This window comes from Eucyclogobius newberryi, unplaced genomic scaffold (assembly GCF_026437365.1).
Source record: "Eucyclogobius newberryi isolate DKJ021-1_F unplaced genomic scaffold, fEucNew1.0.hap1 SCAF_6, whole genome shotgun sequence".
Classification (NCBI taxonomy): domain Eukaryota; kingdom Metazoa; phylum Chordata; class Actinopteri; order Gobiiformes; family Gobiidae; genus Eucyclogobius; species Eucyclogobius newberryi.
The window spans coordinates 34,982,017-35,000,563 of record NW_027316278.1 but is presented as its reverse complement, the minus strand read 5'-3'; the positions used below and the strand labels follow the sequence as shown (position 1 = coordinate 35,000,563).

Here is an 18,547-nt window from a genome sequence, read left to right as displayed (position 1 = left end):
ACTAGACTCACTTGTGTTTTCTGTGTGTGTTTAGGTCCAGTATGTTGAAATAGTATGTCAAAGTGAAAAACTAACTAGCTGATCATATAGGTGAGGTTGTGCTGAAAAAAAAAGATAACGAACATTGGTCTGGTAAACATTTCTTTATGTAGTATATCAGGGCAAAATTGAAGGTACCCAAAACGGCCAAAAAAGCTCCAGACCCCGAAGGGGTTAAGATAAAATCCTTAGAAATGAGGAATTGTAATTATAGATGATACATTTGATATTCAAATTATTCATTTCTCCTAAACAATAATTGTGATGGTATCCAGTTACTTCTACCAGCTAATGCTGTGAACCGTCTCTTGTCCTGTGTCCAGTGAGCACATGAGCAGTCTGCCCACCCTGTCGTCGTCGTCTGTGTCAGAGGTTACCTTCCCCTCCCCCTCTCTGGGCCTACCCAGTGCCACGCATCGCCCGGCCATGGCTCTGCCCAGTGGCCTAGCCCAGCCCCCGTCCACCTCCAGTCCCACTGTGAGCCGTGGCGAGCCCACGGGCCCCCGAGTGCTACCACCACATCTGGGCTTCTCTCAGAGCAAAGAGTTGGCCTCTCCTGCCTCTGGACCGCTCACAGTAAGCACTTTTTAAAAGTTTTCCAAAGTACATTTACGTTTGAGGCTTTTACTCACAATCACTGTTTTCATAGAATGGCTACAGCAACATGAAGACCCAAAGCACAGCCGACAGTGAGTGTTTCATCTACAGCTCGTTAGAACGTTCCTCACAGCGTCTGGGAAATCAATCTTAACCCAGAACTGAAATCTGACCTATTGAACACCAAGAATCCTATGCATTTTGGCGCGTATTTGTAGTGGTCTAAACTATTAGGATCAATCTGAGCTGCTTATTTGAGAAGCAACTTCTATAAAGGGTGAAATTTCTAAAGAAAAATGCTCTTTGCATCAAGACCCCACAAGAACATTATATTAACTAGTATAGTTAATATATATATAGAAATTTAGACCAATGTCATGTATTTGGAGTGAATTTGTCGCGCATTTATTTAAGTTTTGTCTAGAACTTGTAAAGCTTTTAACTTGGTCAGATACAACGGGCTGTGAAACCTTTGACTGTCATTATCCAGCGCTTTCATTATCGGAGCCTAATATTGGCGGACTGGCATCGGTGCTTTTGTCTGATGCAGATGTTACTCAATAACATGAATATTGGCCGATACTGGTCCGATATATTGGTGCATCCTAAATATTAAATGCATAAATGGATTGGGATGTGTTTTGAAAGGTGCACTACCTAACCTTTCTGGTTGAGCGTATGTCTGGTTTCCATGGAAACACATTCTTATTGTGAGCAGCCTCGTCTCTCCACAGATGTTACCTGTAACTTGGCCTGATGGCATCACCTGATTGGTCTCATGTAAATATATTCAATAACGTTTAATGCCTCACTGTGACATTCAAGGGAAAGCAATAACATCTCTATGGAGACAAGATGGACGTCAACTATGCCAGAAAAGTTACATTGTGTACCTTTTTTAAAGTATACAAAGTTTTAAGGAGCAGCATTTGCATACAAAATCATCTCAAATATACAACATGCACTATATAATAAGAGAAAATCATCATATAGTAAAATATAATTCATAAGATGTGAATTGTTAACCCTCCTCTGTTGGTATTTTCTGAAATTAATACATTTTGCTGCATCTGGTCAGCGGCAGCGAGAACATCCAAACCCGAGTCTCCGGTTCTGAGCAGCGACAGTGGCCCGTCCCACCACACGCCGGCGCCCGCGGTGACTCCCTCACACTCCGGTCCCATCTCCTCCCTCAGCAGGTGAGCGCTCCTTCAACACGAGGCTGCTCAGTGCGTGGGATTATGATGGTTACAAGCACATGTCTTAATCTTAACATGTAGAGAGACTCAGACTGAATCCCCCACTGACCACAGAGAGCTGCTGGTTGACCACAGAGAGCTGCTGGTTGACCACAGAGAGCTGCTGGTTGTCCACAGAGAGCACCTGGTTGTCCACAGAGAGCACCTGGTTGTCCACAGAGAGCACCTGGTTGTCCACAGAGAGCACCTGGTTGTCCACAGAGAGCACCTGGTTGTCCACAGAGAGCTCCTGTTTTAATGTGCTGTTTTTATCCCCCAGTCATGTGACCAGCTCTCACTCGTCCGGATCTTCGCTGAACACAAACTCTGCCACAGTATGTTCTGATTTGATTCTTTAACAGGGATTATTAGTCAAACGCTTTATTGATCTTAAAAGGTTTAATAATAGAAATGGGTCCATTGACTTAAAAATTGCATCGTAACAAGTAGGGATGCATACCTAAACCCACGTTCAGGTTCAAGTCCGGATTCGAATCCAGAGGTTTAGGTCCGAACCTGAACCATGCCATATTTGCATAATGTTATAACAGCATAACACAAGCTACTTGGCTAAATTAAGTTGAAGACAATTGAACAAGGACTACTATCGAAAACGAGGCTTAACTGCAGATTGAAATAAACTCAACTTGTCACAAATCACAAGCTACTAGCTAGCAGCTGAACTATAGCTTAACAGTTAACACACATTCATGTGTTTTACTTGAGGAACAACTCAAGACTCAACAACAAGAGCATGTTGAGTATTGTTGACAGTCAGTCTGGGTCAAGGGTTGCCTTGACCTAATGTTTTGCCTTTAGATACATTTCCACTCTTTAATTTTGCAGCTCCATTGGCATCAAAAGTCAGGTAAAAACCTTCAAACAGACAATACACCAGTGTAAATAATTAAGTCAGTGTAAAATAACAGTTACAAAAACTAGCATAAAAGTAAACTTGAATCAATATAAAGCAATCAACTTAGCAGTATCAAAAGTAGAATATGAAAATATTCCACTTATTCACATAACACATCAAAATAATACATCATATTAGCAGCATTAAACACCAGACCATATTTAACAACTGTAGAATACAAAATACTATTACAAAATATAAACTCCAATTAATGAATGCAGCAATTAAGCAATATTACTTTGACTTTACTTTGTATTTACTTTATGCTAAATACATCACACCACAATATAACACTTAAGTTATTTCATTAATATTTACACCCAGACCAAAGACCAAGACAAGACCCCACGCTTACCCCGCCCCTTTAACATGCGGCGACGCACGTAATCCATTAACGATCACAACATCGCGCGTGGCGGCCCCAGCTTTAAAACAGTTCAAATAAAGCCAGCGATCTTACCGGCTGCCGCTTCAATGTTGACATGTGGATACACGGTTCCGCGCAGCTCTCTCTCGCATCTTTAAACTTAATTCGCCGGCTTCAACTTATGCCCGGAAGACGCGTGTGTCACTAATTAGGGTCCGTGTGCGCCATTGACAGCGGAGCATGGCAGTGTTTACGTCTTTTTTCGCGATCAATGGAAGGTTTAAGATGGTCTAGATTCTAGAACAAAAAGCATATAGTATTTGAGTGCTATATTTTATGAGTCCAGAACCGAATCACCGGGGTTTCGTTTTTCCAGATCCGGTCCGTCGTAGCGGTACGCATCCCTAGTAACAAGCAGCAGACACGTTTTTTGGCCCTATGTTCTCCTCAATATGAATGAATTTGTAAATGATTGATGGATAGACTAGACCATAGACCAAACTCTGGCCCGCCGAACCTTTTTAAAATTGATATTAAAAAAAATATATATATGTTTTTTTTCCTAATCGATTTATAGAACCGTAGTTACATCCGTAACCATTTTTATCGCTAAAACTACGCGTCCCACATTGCTGCCGGTGGCCGCCTCTCCCCCACGGGGCTCTACTACACTGCTGTGCCGAGGGAGAAGTGCACTTTTCTAGCAGAAGTTTAGTTGTGTGTCAGTTCAGGTGTACAGATAACTACGTGGAAATGTTAGTTGGTACATTTAAACGTTTTTTTTTAGATCTTGAGAAGTTTATTTTGTTATAAAGTCAAATGTTTATCTCTGTAGAACTGTAGATCAACTCTGAAGTTGTAATGCACATAAACTGAAGCACAGTATTTGTGAAATCACACTTGTTTTTCTTAATACATTTCAGTTTATGAGAACAAGCGTTGTGTAATTTTTTTTTTATCGATCCAGTAATTGCTTCAAAACAGTGTAGGCTATATAAAGCTATTTCTTATATTTTTTTTATAGTTTTATGTTTTACGTTATGTTCGGCCCGCGACCCAGCCTGAGCGTCGAAATTTGGCCCGCGGCCCAAATGAGTTTGACACCCCTGGACTAGACCCTTACTGGTGTAGGGGGCATGTGATCGTGATTAGTTTGTCTCATCTGAGAAAAAAAGCAGCAGCCTTGCTCAGCCCCATCAAGTGTTGGGCTGTCCATGGCGACGCGCGTGTAAGAGGTGGACACACGCAAACTTAAACTTTCACATGTGAAACAAATTACTTGTGACCTAATGAAAGGGAAACTAAACCACTACAATAAACTAAAAAGACTAAGCCCATAGGAATACAGACGTATACATTTATAGCCTAAATGACAGGCATATTAAGCTTTTCTTTTAAAGAGCAGCAGTCACCGGTGACTTCGATTTAAAATCGTAATCATCCGAAATTTGCGAAAAAATCTTGATTTTATTTTTGGGCCGTAACTCCCAGCCCCAGCATAACTAGTTGATTTAAAGCAGTTTGCAACGGTCCAAATGCATTTTAGTCATTTTAAAAGTGTTGTTTTTGAACTGGTCGTTGTTCTGCAGATGGGCAGTGATGAGAGCAGTAGCAGCCTCCACACTTTCCCTTCGTCTTCCGGTCAGGTCATCCCCAGTAACACCTCTATTCCTCTGGCCACGAGCTCCAATGGCCTGCACCAATCTGGAGCTCCAGGACTCGCTCCCAACGGCCCCTCCATGACCCCCACAAACGCTTCCCTGTCTGCTGCTGGCAGCCGCACTGCTACCCTGCTCACAGCCTCCTCCGGTACGCACAGTTTCACAATTATCTTTTCAAAGGCGGTGTTCAATCATTACACATTAACATGGTCTTTTCTCAGGTAAAGCTCCTCCCAACCTGGCCCAGGGAGTTCCACCTCTTTTGGCCAATCAGTACATCATGGGCCCTGGCGGCTTGCTCCCTGCTTACCCGGTAACTCTTTATTCATTTTTAGTCATGTTGATGTTTTTAGATGACGAATGTGATGGCATATAGGGGACTATTCGTTAGATAGTATTAAACCAATTTGTTTTACATGTCTAAAATAATTAGTGCTTGCAAACCCATGTCCAGTTTGCATTGGATTGAGTTTAAAGTTTCTCCACTTCACTTTATCCCAACAGCAGATCTATGGATATGAGGACCTGCAGATGCTGCAGTCTCGTCTTCCTATGGTGAGCTCATTTCTTGTGTAAGGGTTAGAGTTGATGCTTGATAATAAATCTGCGTTCGTTTCTTCCGCAGGACTACTATGGTGTAACATTCCCCGGCACAACAGCCGCAATGCCCGGAAGGGACGGCCTGGCCACCAATCCATACTCTGGTACGTCAGATCAGGCCTCACCATGTTTCGTATGATAGGGCTGCTACATTCATCACAATCAAATCACAATTTGAGTGCTAATCACAATGGGCACGTTTTAAAAATAAGTTTGTCAATCATGTTTGGTATGAAATGCGCATTTAATTACAATAGTTGTAACACATAAGTGTCCTGTTATATGCTGCTTGGCACATAGAATCTAGAGCTTTATTTTGACATCTCTTTGGCAGGTGAAGCCACAAAGTTTGGGCGAAACGACTCGTCTTCCCCTGCGCCTCCAACCAGTCTCTCCTCAGCGGGCGTCCAGTCCCAGCAGCAGCAGCCTCCACAGGCCCAGAGCCAGGCCCAGAGCCAACAGGCCCAGAACCAACAGGCCCAAAACCAGGCCTTCCTCAACCCTCCTCTGCCCCCAGGCTACGGATACACCGGTACGAGCCATTCCAGTACAGCGAACCGCCTACATCACAATTTATACCCTTTTAGCTCTGATAAACAAATAACATAACCCTTCAGAAATGGCCTCTACGGGTCAAATAAGTAACATGTTCTAAAGTTAATCACAGTACAATATATAAATGTGCGGTCCCTGTTCCACATCTGTAATGCATCTATAGAATGTTTTAATTGGAGGATTTGTTCCCTCATCAAAAACAAACGCATTTCCTTGCTGATAAAATACTGAATGTATTAAACCACACACTGCTAAAGTTCTAAAGTTCTCGCCCTCAGAGGCAACTGTTTGCCCTCAGAGGCAACTGTTGTGATTTTGGGCGTTACAAAAATAAATTTAATTGAATAAAGGCCAAAGCAAAGGTCCAAGAGCATGTTTAAAGGCCAGAGCCGAGAGATGTTCCAGAGGTGAAAGTAAGAACATTTGTCTGCATTTGTCCAGAGGTGTTTATCATAGACAGACCAAGTGGTTGTGGGAGGATGGCACCCAGTCTGAGAAACTGGTAGAAGTGGGAGGTGAACTTACATTTTAGACCTGCCCTCCACATTCCAGAATACCTCTCAAACATCAGCAGGCGCAGTGTTCCGGTGCAGTCTGAGCAAGGCTTAAGGCTGTAGAGCTTTTACTTTCACAAACAATTCCATATTATGTCTGTAAAATGTCATGTCAAACCCTGCGATAGAACAGTCTTGCCTCCCATCCTCAGGTCTGCCGTACTACGCTGGCATGCCCGGAGTGCCCTCTGCGTTCCAGTACGGCCCCACCGTGTTTGTGCCCCCGGCCTCGGCCAAACAGCCAGCCCTCGGCCTGGCCACGCCCTCCAGCCAGTACCACCAGCAGCACCAGGGCGGCTACGGCCAGCATGCCTATGGCGCCGGTAAGACGCCGCACTACAAAGGTTTCTTCTGCACACGCAGCGTTGAGTGTGAAGTTGGAGTCTGCTACACTGGGCTGTACTTCTGGAGTGACATGGGCTCTGTCTAAAATCACCCACTTAGGCGTATAACGTAGGGCTGAAACAAGCGAATTGATTACTAAATTGGCTATCAATTATTTCAATGATTGATAAACGTTTTCGGACCTATACAGAGGCTCAAGGCACAGTGGGAGAGTGGATGGCACTCTCGCCTCACAGCAAGAAGGTCGCATGTTCGATGTGGCATATTTCCCCTGGGGTCTGGGTGGGTTTCCCACCATCAATACAACACATGCACAACGGGTAAAGGTAGTTCTGACCAAGCTTGTGAAGCACTGCTTCTGAGGAGATGCCCCAGTGGCATGGGTCAAATGCAGAGGACAAGAAGGACTAATCTGACACATGTTTTTGTCACTTCCTGTTTGGAGCACGGCGGCTAGGCTAGCAGGTTAGCTGTGTCCACTCCTGTGTACAGTCTATGATCCAGTCCTGCCCTTGTTACAGAGGCGCTTCTGTTAGCTCTGATACTTTGACCTATTTGCTGATGACTAATACAGATATTATGTGGCAGTTACTTATTCTTCTAACAAAACAACATTATATACATTTAATGCTAGAACATTGAAGCAAATGAGGAGTTCTGGTCCGACTGCCAGTAAATATAAAGTTTTACTACATTATGCTTTTGGTCTGAACCTGAACAATACCAAGTGAGATTTGTCTGGCTCCGAGCTGATGCTCGGGACACTGCTTCATGTAGAAATAGCTTCCATTTTGGGTGATTTTAGCCAAACTCGTGTGATTCTGAACTGTCTGTGGTTGGGACGTTTGCACATGAGTTGCATGTAGAGTTGGGCATGTGTGTTCTGGGCTTGTGATGCTTCTCAGGCTCCGGCCCCTGCTCGGTGTTCAGCCATGTTAGTCAGGTGACCTTACTGCCTCTCCTCTCCTCCTCACCCTTCCTTACCCCTCTCTCTGCCGTTCTGCCCCCGGCGCCTCTGCCTCCTTCAGCCTTTGACGACCTGTCCCAAGCCCACGCTGGGGACTACAGTAAGGGAGGGTACGGAGGCTCTGCCCAGTCACAGGTCAAGTCAGCGGGCAGCGGTCCAGGAAAAGGTACCAACACTCACCACGACACACCCACCTGAGCCACCAGCGGTGCCAAGATTATTCACCTCATCCAAAATCTGCAAATGATGTGCTTTTTGCAGCGGTCCAAATGAATCGCTCACTTAAAATTCTTGCTCTTAAAGAATTATTCTGACATGCCTTTATCACTGAAAGGTTGACGGCACATTATTATTTGACAAGGTGAATAAAAAGACAATGTGAATAAGTCATGAGATTGTGACATTCCCTTCACAATGACACTCACGTCTGCTGTTGTGACATCCCTGGACATCATGTGTCTGCACAGCTAGGCCTGTCACAATAACTACAACATGATCATCCTAGTAAATATAAAAGTTCCATTTATTGAAGATTTTTTTTACAATCGGCATTTGTTTAAAGACGATCTTCAGTGACCGGTCCATGTCATGAATATCAGGTGTAGCACATGCTACACGCAACACTCATCTGATCAGTCTGTTCAGTGTTCAAGATCAGTCTGAGCATGCTCAGCGCTGGGGACGCTGCCGCTCAGCGCTCGGGACCTCAGGACGCTGCTGCTCAGCGCTCGGGACGCTGCTGTGCTCTGCATGTGTGTGGGACGGAGCTCTGCATCTGCTTTTCTAATGGCTGCCCATCTACTAACTGTATAGAACTCCAGCAGTCATACAAATCGTAACTTAATGTGTTTTAGGGCTGTATCCTCGTCACTGCAGGTTTAGCTGCTAAAATACTGTTAAGCTAAATTTAGAGCCATTTAGAAGTAATTTTTCTGACAAAATTGTATTTTTAAATGATTCCAAAGGGTTAAGAGTTCCTGTTGAATACAGTAATATATACACTACCAGTTAAATGTTTGGACAAACCTTTTCATGTAATGTTTTATAAATGTTTATCTTCATGATTTGCGTTGTGAATTCTCACTGAAACTGGAATTTCCCAATTATGGGACAGGTAATAGTTCTCTTTTCTTAACTCTTAGTGTTTCAACGCACAATTAAAGAAATACAGGAGGATGGAAGCAGGCAAAAAACCCAACCGATAAATAACTCCTTAGAAATAGATCAACACGTCTGTTGTGAGCCGCTTAAGTCCAGCAGGAACTGTGTTCACTTAAGTGGAGAACCAGGGAATAGTCTGGTCACTTATCTTCTGCTCGGCAGCTCTATAACTAATACAACCAGAAGAAGGATTACAAAAGATGGCATCACCCAGGGCAATGCCTGGAATAATGTGGATAAGACTAGATCCTTTAATGTACAAGTACCTCAGAGTGGTTATGGACAAGAACAAATGGCAGGTAGTGTGAAATATGCAATGTAGGCTACTATACCAAAGTGTGAAATGACTCAAATCAAGATTTTATATTTTGGATTCTTCAAAACCTTGACAGAATCCCTCTTGGGTTTGATCTGTTGTGATCTTGGCAGGTGACTTCTGAGCCCTGATAAAGCTCGTTCGTCTCGAGTGAAGCTCGCTCGTCTCGAGTGAAGCTCGCTCGTCTCGAGTGAAGCTCGCTCGTCTCGAGTGAAGCTCGCTCGTCGAGTCAAGCTCGCTCGTCTCGAGTGAAGCTCGCTCGTCGAGTCAAGCTCGCTCGTCTCGAGTGAAGCTCGCTCGTCGAGTCAAGCTCGCTCGTCTCGAGTGAAGCTCGCTCGTCGAGTCAAGCTCGCTCGTCTCGAGTGAAGCTCGCTCGTCGAGTCAAGCTCGCTCGTCTCGAGTGAAGCTCGCTCGTCGAGTCAAGCTCGCTCGTCTCGAGTGAAGCTCGCTCGTCGAGTCGTCTCGAGTGAAGCTCGCTCGTCGTGTCGTCTCGAGTGAAGCTCGCTCGTCGAGTCGTCTCGAGTGAAGCTCGCTCGTCGAGTCGTCTCGAGTGAAGCTCGCTCGTCGAGTCGTCTCGAGTGAAGCTCGCTCGTCGAGTCGTCTCGAGTGAAGCTCGCTCGTCTCGAGTGAAGCTCGCTCGTCTCGAGTGAAGCTCGCTCGTCTCGAGTCGTCTCGAGTGAAGCTCGCTCGTCTCGAGTCGTCTCGAGTGAAGCTCGCTCGTCTCGAGTGAAGCTCGCTCGTCTCGAGTGAAGCTCGCTCGTCTCGAGTCGTCTCGAGTGAAGCTCGCTCGTCTCGAGTGAAGCTCGCTCGTCGAGTCGTCTCGAGTGAAGCTCGCTCGTCTCGAGTGAAGCTCGCTCGTCTCGAGTGAAGCTCGCTCGTCTCGAGTGAAGCTCGCTCGTCTCGAGTGAAGCTCGCTCGTCTCGAGTGAAGCTCGCTCGTCTCGAGTGAAGCTCGCTCGTCTCGAGTCGTCTCGAGTGAAGCTCGCTCGTCTCGAGTGAAGCTCGCTCGTCTCGAGTGAAGCTCGCTCGTCTCGAGTCGTCTCGAGTGAAGCTCGCTCGTCTCGAGTCGTCTCGAGTGAAGCTCGCTCGTCTCGAGTGAAGCTCGCTCGTCTCGAGTGAAGCTCGCTCGTCTCGAGTGAAGCTCGCTCGTCTCGAGTGAAGCTCGCTCGTCTCGAGTGAAGCTCGCTCGTCTCGAGTCGTCTCGAGTGAAGCTCGCTCGTCTCGAGTGAAGCTCGCTCGTCTCGAGTGAAGCTCGCTCGTCTCGAGTGAAGCTCGCTCGTCTCGAGTGAAGCTCGCTCGTCTCGAGTGAAGCTCGCTCGTCTCGAGTGAAGCTCGCTCGTCTCGAGTGAAGCTCGCTCGTCTCGAGTGAAGCTCGCTCGTCTCGAGTGAAGCTCGCTCGTCTCGAGTGAAGCTCGCTCGTCTCGAGTGAAGCTCGCTCGTCTCGAGTGAAGCTCGCTCGTCTCGAGTGAAGCTCGCTCGTCTCGAGTGAAGCTCGCTCGTCTCGAGTGAAGCTCGCTCGTCTCGAGTGAAGCTCGCTCGTCTCGAGTGAAGCTCGCTCGTCTCGAGTGAAGCTCGCTCGTCTCGAGTGAAGCTCGCTCGTCTCGAGTGAAGCTCGCTCGTCTCGAGTGAAGCTCGCTCGTCTCGAGTGAAGCTCGCTCGTCGAGTCGTCTCGAGTGAAGCTCGCTCGTCTCGAGTGAAGCTCGCTCGTCTCGAGTCGTCTCGAGTGAAGCTCGCTCGTCTCGAGTCGTCTCGAGTGAAGCTCGCTCGTCTCGAGTGAAGCTCGCTCGTCTCGAGTGAAGCTCGCTCGTCGAGTCGTCTCGAGTGAAGCTCGCTCGTCTCGAGTGAAGCTCGCTCGTCTCGAGTGAAGCTCGCTCGTCTCGAGTGAAGCTCGCTCGTCTCGAGTCGTCTCGAGTGAAGCTCGGTCGTCTCGAGTGAAGCTCGCTCGTCTCGAGTGAAGCTCGCTCGTCTCGAGTGAAGCTCGCTCGTCTCGAGTGAAGCTCGCTCGTCTCGAGTGAAGCTCGCTCGTCTCGAGTGAAGCTCGCTCGTCTCGAGTGAAGCTCGCTCGTCTCGAGTGAAGCTCGCTCGTCTCGAGTGAAGCTCGCTCGTCTCGAGTGAAGCTCGCTCGTCTCGAGTGAAGCTCGCTCGTCTCGAGTGAAGCTCGCTCGTCTCGAGTGAAGCTCGCTCGTCTCGAGTGAAGCTCGCTCGTCTCGAGTGAAGCTCGCTCGTCTCGAGTGAAGCTCGCTCGTCTCGAGTGAAGCTCGCTCGTCTCGAGTGAAGCTCGCTCGTCTCGAGTGAAGCTCGCTCGTCTCGAGTGAAGCTCGCTCGTCTCGAGTGAAGCTCGCTCGTCGAGTCGTCTCGAGTGAAGCTCGCTCGTCTCGAGTGAAGCTCGCTCGTCTCGAGTCGTCTCGAGTGAAGCTCGCTCGTCTCGAGTGAAGCTCGCTCGTCGAGTCGTCTCGAGTGAAGCTCGCTCGTCTCGAGTGAAGCTCGCTCGTCTCGAGTGAAGCTCGCTCGTCTCGAGTGAAGCTCGCTCGTCTCGAGTGAAGCTCGCTCGTCTCGAGTGAAGCTCGCTCGTCTCGAGTCGTCTCGAGTGAAGCTCGGTCGTCTCGAGTGAAGCTCGCTCGTCTCGAGTCGTCTCGAGTGAAGCTCGGTCGTCTCGAGTGAAGCTCGCTCGTCTCGAGTGAAGCTCGCTCGTCTCGAGTGAAGCTCGCTCGTCTCGAGTGAAGCTCGCTCGTCTCGAGTGAAGCTCGCTCGTCTCGAGTGAAGCTCGCTCGTCGAGTCGTCTCGAGTGAAGCTCGCTCGTCTCGAGTCGTCTCGAGTGAAGCTCGCTCGTCTCGAGTCGTCTCGAGTGAAGCTCGCTCGTCTCGAGTGAAGCTCGCTCGTCTCGAGTGAAGCTCGCTCGTCTCGAGTGAAGCTCGCTCGTCTCGAGTGAAGCTCGCTCGTCTCGAGTGAAGCTCGCTCGTCGAGTCGTCTCGAGTGAAGCTCGCTCGTCTCGAGTGAAGCTCGCTCGTCTCGAGTGAAGCTCGCTCGTCTCGAGTCGTCTCGAGTGAAGCTCGCTCGTCTCGAGTGAAGCTCGCTCGTCTCGAGTGAAGCTCGCTCGTCTCGAGTGAAGCTCGCTCGTCTCGAGTGAAGCTCGCTCGTCTCGAGTGAAGCTCGAGTGAAGCTCGCTCGTCGAGTCGTCTCGAGTGAAGCTCGCTCGTCTCGAGTGAAGCTCGCTCGTCTCGAGTGAAGCTCGCTCGTCTCGAGTGAAGCTCGCTCGTCTCGAGTGAAGCTCGCTCGTCGAGTCGTCTCGAGTGAAGCTCGCTCGTCTTGAGTGAAGCAAATCTGAAGATACTTGATAATGTCAAGAACATTGTGACCAAGATTTTGACTGCTGGTGTATGCAAAATAAGCTTCACTCCTTGTTTGCGGCGCTGAAACTGAGCAAAGCATCATGGTCTATGTAGTCCTCTGCGCTTGAGCCAGCCGCTTCAACAAAACTTATTATTGTGACACCTTTGGACCAAGATAAACAACATAGTATATTTTAATCACACTCTTCCTCTGTTTCCTCCCTCCTCCTCTTCCCTCTTCCCCGCAGCAGCTCCTGGTCTGTCCGCCTCAGGGTCCAGTGGAGGAGTACCCGACATGGGAGGGTCCATCTATAGCAAATCACAGGTGAGAGCTCCTGGATGTGATGAGCAGCGCCGGGACATCACATTTTTGATTCATATTTTTAGTCACGCTTCACAGAACTATAATAAAACTGTCAGAACGGAAAAAATCAAACGTGTGAATGGCCAACATGACTAACGAGGGAGTCCATTTTGTGCTCTTAATATCACCCCTGTCCCCTTCCACTGGGCCCCCAAAAGTCATGTATTATACTGGCCCTTAGTAGTAAAAAGGTTTGTGTCGGCTGCCATAAACATTATTTCAATAGTTTAATGTGATGGTTATGTAGGCATTACTCAGGGTCCCAGCGGCAGGAGGAGAGGGCCCCTCAGACCCCAGCAGTGGTTTTGAGACCTAGTTTAATTCAGCTTTGTATTAAATTGTCCACGTCTTCCACAGTCTTTTGACAAGCAGGGCTTCCACACGGCCACGCCTCCTCCCTTCAGCCTGCCCTCTGCTCTGGGCGGCACCGGGCCCCTGAACCCTGGAGGTGCCCCTGGCTACGCTCCGGCCCCGTTCCTGCACATTCTGCCCCCGCATCAACAGCCACACTCCCAGCTGCTGCACCACCACCTGGCCCAGGACGGACAGGTGCTGCTCCTCTTAAAGTCGTGTTAGACTCAGTCAATGTTACTCTGCATACTTTTTACTGTCACTACTTCACATTTGAGAGCGAGTATCTGTACTTTCTACTGCACTACATTTTTACAATTAGATTGTAAAGTAAAAAGTACTTTTCATATTGTTTGGGAGATTATTTTCTTTAGTTCAGATCATGTGACATCTGCCTAATGGTTTTGAGCAACTAAAAATGTGCAAATAAAGTCTAGAAACATTGAGACATTGACAAAGGAAATGAGGATTCATCTTGAGCAAGATCACCCAGTTTTACTTCTTTAATAAAAAAAAAACGTAATTTTACACAAAGTAAAATTCCCAACACTGAAATCTTCATCTTTGGTGTTTGTGCAAATGCTTTCAGACTAGTTTAAAGGTTGAATGGACGATTTTTTTGGCCCAAATTTTAGTCTCATTTCCTCGTGGCGTGGACTGCCGATTAGTCCTGCCACGTATCAATCATAAAACGCACCTACCGCTCACCTGCAGCCGCGTGTGGCTCGTCCCCCGAGAGCAGCATGTTTCCGCGCGTCTAAGCGCATTGATCTATCATAATATAGTTCCCTCAGTGTACAGGACAAAATGAAGACTGAGAAAGACTGTTCGAGTTGACTCATAAGACGGAAATCTACGGGAGATGAGTGATGCGATGCGATCCGTCGCGCTAATAAACGCACGTGTGTGTTGTATCAGTCCGCACGGGGGAGTGGCATGCGCACTTCCGCCTGCGTTCTCAAATTGCCGATAATAATGCATATAAAATTGGAGGATTGTCGATAAATGTGTACTTTTTCTGAAAAGTCTTTTAAAATACCTTTCATGCTGTCTTTTAACAAGTGCAGCAAGGATTTATCCACTAATTGTGACTAGTCGACTACAACAAATAATAGTGTAAACATTACTAAATCACAATGCCAAAGAATACTATTTCTAATTTAATTAATGTACTAAATTTGTAAATATACTAAGCCTTCAATCAATCTTTTATACAGTTGAAAATGTATTTAAAAAGTCTCATTGTACAATAGAAAGTAATCACACCGGTCAATTAATAAAGAATATTTGCTGTTAATAAGTTAGTTAGTTGTAACCTTACAGAACCACTTCACCGTCTTGTGTTTTTCCCTTTTCTTTCCTTCACGTTCTGAACTTGAGCCGATGTGTTTTTAGGGTGGTCCCGGACAGCGAAGTCAGTCAGGAAACATGCAACAGAAATCTCAAGGCAGCAAGTCCAGCTACGCCAACTCCCCCTACTGGACCAACTGAGAATCGGGCCAAGTCCAGACAGCTGCTCCAACCTGACCGCAGCCCCGCCGCAGCCCCGCCCGCCCCCCAGTCCTCATAAGTCTTTTGGGTTCTCACTTTGCCCCTTTTTGAAATTGGTTGTACATGTAAGATATTTATGTATTTATATATATATATATATACTGTATATGTAATAGTAGAATATTAAATGTGGTTGCGACATTTTATTTTTGAAGGACTTTTTGTTTACTTTTTCAAAAACTACAGGAAAGATTGTTACATTATGACAGAACGGCGGCGCTTGTGTGAAAGTAAAAGACCCAAACGTCCGGGAGGGAAAAGGGAAGCGAGCGCGAGAGCCAGCACTGAATATGAGGACACTTTGGACGGGGGGCGGGGTTTTAAAACTAACTGCATCTTCTCCCTTTTTCCTGTTTTTATTTTATTTTTTATATATACAACCCCAGTGATGACCCCAGACTTACTTTTTTTTGTAGTTCCATTTCCCTTTTTCTGGAGAGTTTTCTGCGCCCTCCACTTTAAGAATAGCCCTGCCGATCTAAACTTTATATTTTAATTTAATTTTAACGTTCATTGCCCTCCAAATAAAAGTTCTGAGCAGTTGGAACCATGATTCGTTGTAAGTTTCTTTTTTACACTGTATATATGGCTCTGTTGTATTGCTTTTAGAAGATAGCAATATTTTCCATTTAGTCGATGTTACGTTTACTATCCATGTGAAAGATTGTTTTCTTTAGATCTCTTTGAAAATGCCATGTAATCAGCTTGACTCTTGCAGTCTTTCACATTCTTCACTCTGAAGGTCACCCATATGTGAGTTCTCATCCGTTCAGTAAAAGTTTTGATTCATATTGAAGATTTCTTTTTTTTAACCATGAAAATCCCATTGAGATTAAAAGCCTTTTTCAACAGACAGAAAAGTTGAGCACGTCATAATTACAACATATAATAAATGAACTGACAAAACGTGTCCCAGCAACATGTGTCGGTCAACAAAATAAAACTTCAGAATAAATTATCAGAAGACTAATCAAATAACAAACATTCCCATTTTGTCTGTTTTGAATAGTTGAATTTAAAAGCATTTGAGGATGAGATCTGTCCGTTGTACTCATGCATTTGACTTATGTAGTGCTTTTGGGACACACAGATTGATCCAATGTAAACAGTTTTTTTTAACTTTGGAGACTCCATACATTTGTAAAAACATGGAGATTGACATCAAATTCTAGAATGTGAACAGAAACTTTACCATGAAATCAGAATTCAAGTCTGTCAAATTGTGTATACAGTAAAACCAAATTTAAGTGCATATAAGGTCTTTGAGTGAACGTTCTGCGCTCGCACTAACTGACTTGGTCAGTTTGGGCCCCTGTTCCTTTTCCCACTTGTTCGTTGATGCTATAATGGTATAAATGAGTGATAATTGTATTAAAAACAATGGAAATATTCCTTGCCTCTCAAATAATTACTTCATGGGGCTTAACATGGAACATCACAAGGTTTTATGACTGTCTTTAAAAATCTAAATTGCTCGTGCACATTGCCAAACTAAACCCTATTTTCTACAATTTGAAACGGTAACTAACGCTAAAAAGCAGTTCAGTGTGTCCCACCCACCACCAGATGTCGCTGATGTATATCTACGATGGATCCCACAGTCAAGATGTATATATTATGTCTAAATGTATATATATATATATTTTTCAGAATATATACTGATAATTTCTCTTAAATTACATATTACGGGTTGTACTATACATTGAACACAATTATATTCAAGATTTTATTTTAAAAGTTGGCTATTTTGGTGGCGTTTATAATGTCACTTCCTGGTTGGGCATGAGCAGCAGATGTGAATGACAGGTAAAGGTAATTCCGCAACCGTTACCTAGCAACCATATTGTAAACAAGGGACAAAACCCGTCTTATTCACACAATAGTTATGATATATATACGATGTATATACGCAAACACCTTTAATTGTTTAATTGTTGCTGCGTGTTTACAACTCAGCACTACTTCCTGTATTTTTCAAAGCGCTCGCGATGGATCGTCAAAAAACCTCCGTTACCATGGAGATCCGACATGTTTGTTTCCGGTGTGCTAAACGTTTTTAAAAAAGCCGTGGAAGTTAGAATTCTTTTGAATGAATGCTAAGTTTAGTAATTAGCATCATAAACTCTAAATTGGTTTAACATTAACTGAAAATTATATGACGTGCATTCTCTATACTTCCGCAAACAACTGCCACTTCTCGACTGTAAATATGAATTTTGATTTTGTGTTTTTATTACGGTTTTTTTGCCATCAATTTTTTTTTTGTTTACATTGAATCTAATAAAAAAAATATGCGTTGTATATAAAATACAAAAAAATAAAATCTATGCAAAAAAACGTTTAATTCAGTGTTTACAAAAATATGATGTCAAAAATAACTAAATTCGATGTAAAAAAAAAAAAAAAAATTGACAATTTTTTTTTATTTGATGTAAAAAAAAAATCTGAGACGTTAGTTTTGTGTTTTTATTACGACCAGACTGAAGCAATCGAGCTGATCGTATCGTTCCCATTACTCCCCATAAGCAGTTTTTCCTATTCCATTCCGTATGCTTTGCTGCCCCTGAACACTCGCATTTTGTGGCATTTATAAAGGGCATTTGAGAACGTTTTCTGGTAAAGTTCCTGTTGTGAGATACTGTGTTTTTAGTCACGTAAAGTCACTGCTACTTCCGATGTCTTTGTTGAACTACTAACGTGACTTTTTTGTCAGCAGCAGCAGCAGCAGCCCTGAAGAAACACCACCTTTAAAGGTCCCATAACATGCAAAATCGACTTTTCAGAGCTTTTAACCTTCTTACATTGCTATTTGTGCTTCATATATGTACCCAGAGTGTTTTTTTGATTGATTCCCGCAGTTTTTAGCTATATTACAGACTATCTCCTTTCCGCGAATCTCCAAACTGACGGGCGGTGGGTGCAAGACCGCGTCATAAGGGCAAGCACGCGTCATCATCCCCCCTCACCCCCTTATGGACATAAGACATTATATATATATATCTATATATATATATATAGATAGATATATAGATAGATATAGATATATAGATATAGATATAGATCTATAGATATATATATCTGTTCTGTGCACGCTGTAGAATAAACCAGATTTATTTAGTCTCAAAGTAGTGTTGATCTGAAGTTCTATCGTTTCTCACTCACTCGCGCGGAGCTTACAGCACACAGCTGTGGGGGACACACTACGTCACGGGTGGGCGGGGCACACACGCGCTCTGAGACTACGTCACGGGTGGGCGGGGCACACACGCGCTCTCTGAGACTACGTCACGGGTGGGCGGGGCACACACGCGCTCTCTGAGACTACGTCACGGGTGGGCGGGGCACACACGCGCTCTGAGACTACGTCACGGGTTGGGCGGGGGAGCCAGATTGCTCTTCGCAAGGGTGGGGGCGAATATCAAACCAAGCCGTTTGCATTTCCGGGTTGGTGAGGGGGTCCATGGTCTGGGTGATATTTCTTAACTATTATGTTAAGGGTGTTGCACAACCCTTATTATTATCAATTATACACTTAGGATAGACTACGAAACGTGAAAAAAGCATGTTATGGCACCTTTAAGGACTTTGTGGACACAGCGGTCTTCCAGAGCAGGGGTGGGCAAACTACGGCCCGCTG

The 18,547-nt window shown here is 45.3% G+C and overlaps 1 protein-coding gene across 10 annotated transcripts in view; it reads left to right on the top strand.

Moving 5' to 3' along the window:
* The window catches only part of LOC140347500 (ubiquitin-associated protein 2-like), a 35,695-nt gene extending 20,232 nt beyond the window's left edge, over nt 1-15,463 (top strand). For 3 of the 10 annotated variants that reach the window (XM_072433957.1, XM_072433954.1, XM_072433959.1), the window contains exons 16-29: nt 363-615; nt 689-728; nt 1,715-1,835; nt 2,155-2,209; nt 4,747-4,966; nt 5,040-5,131; nt 5,323-5,373; nt 5,444-5,522; nt 5,753-5,950; nt 6,680-6,850; nt 7,901-8,005; nt 12,893-12,969; nt 13,366-13,557; nt 14,755-15,463. In XM_072433957.1, coding sequence (XP_072290058.1) covers nt 363-615; nt 689-728; nt 1,715-1,835; nt 2,155-2,209; nt 4,747-4,966; nt 5,040-5,131; nt 5,323-5,373; nt 5,444-5,522; nt 5,753-5,950; nt 6,680-6,850; nt 7,901-8,005; nt 12,893-12,969; nt 13,366-13,557; nt 14,755-14,850 — 1,750 coding nt within the window. In that variant the 3' untranslated portion in view covers nt 14,851-15,463. The remainder of the gene's footprint in view (nt 1-362; nt 616-688; nt 729-1,714; nt 1,836-2,154; nt 2,210-4,746; nt 4,967-5,039; nt 5,132-5,322; nt 5,374-5,443; nt 5,523-5,752; nt 5,951-6,679; nt 6,851-7,900; nt 8,006-12,892; nt 12,970-13,365; nt 13,558-14,754) is intronic. The other 7 variants (XM_072433964.1, XM_072433960.1, XM_072433963.1 and 4 more) reach the window with 5 other exon arrangements.
* The last annotated feature ends 3,084 nt before the right edge of the window (nt 15,464-18,547 follow it).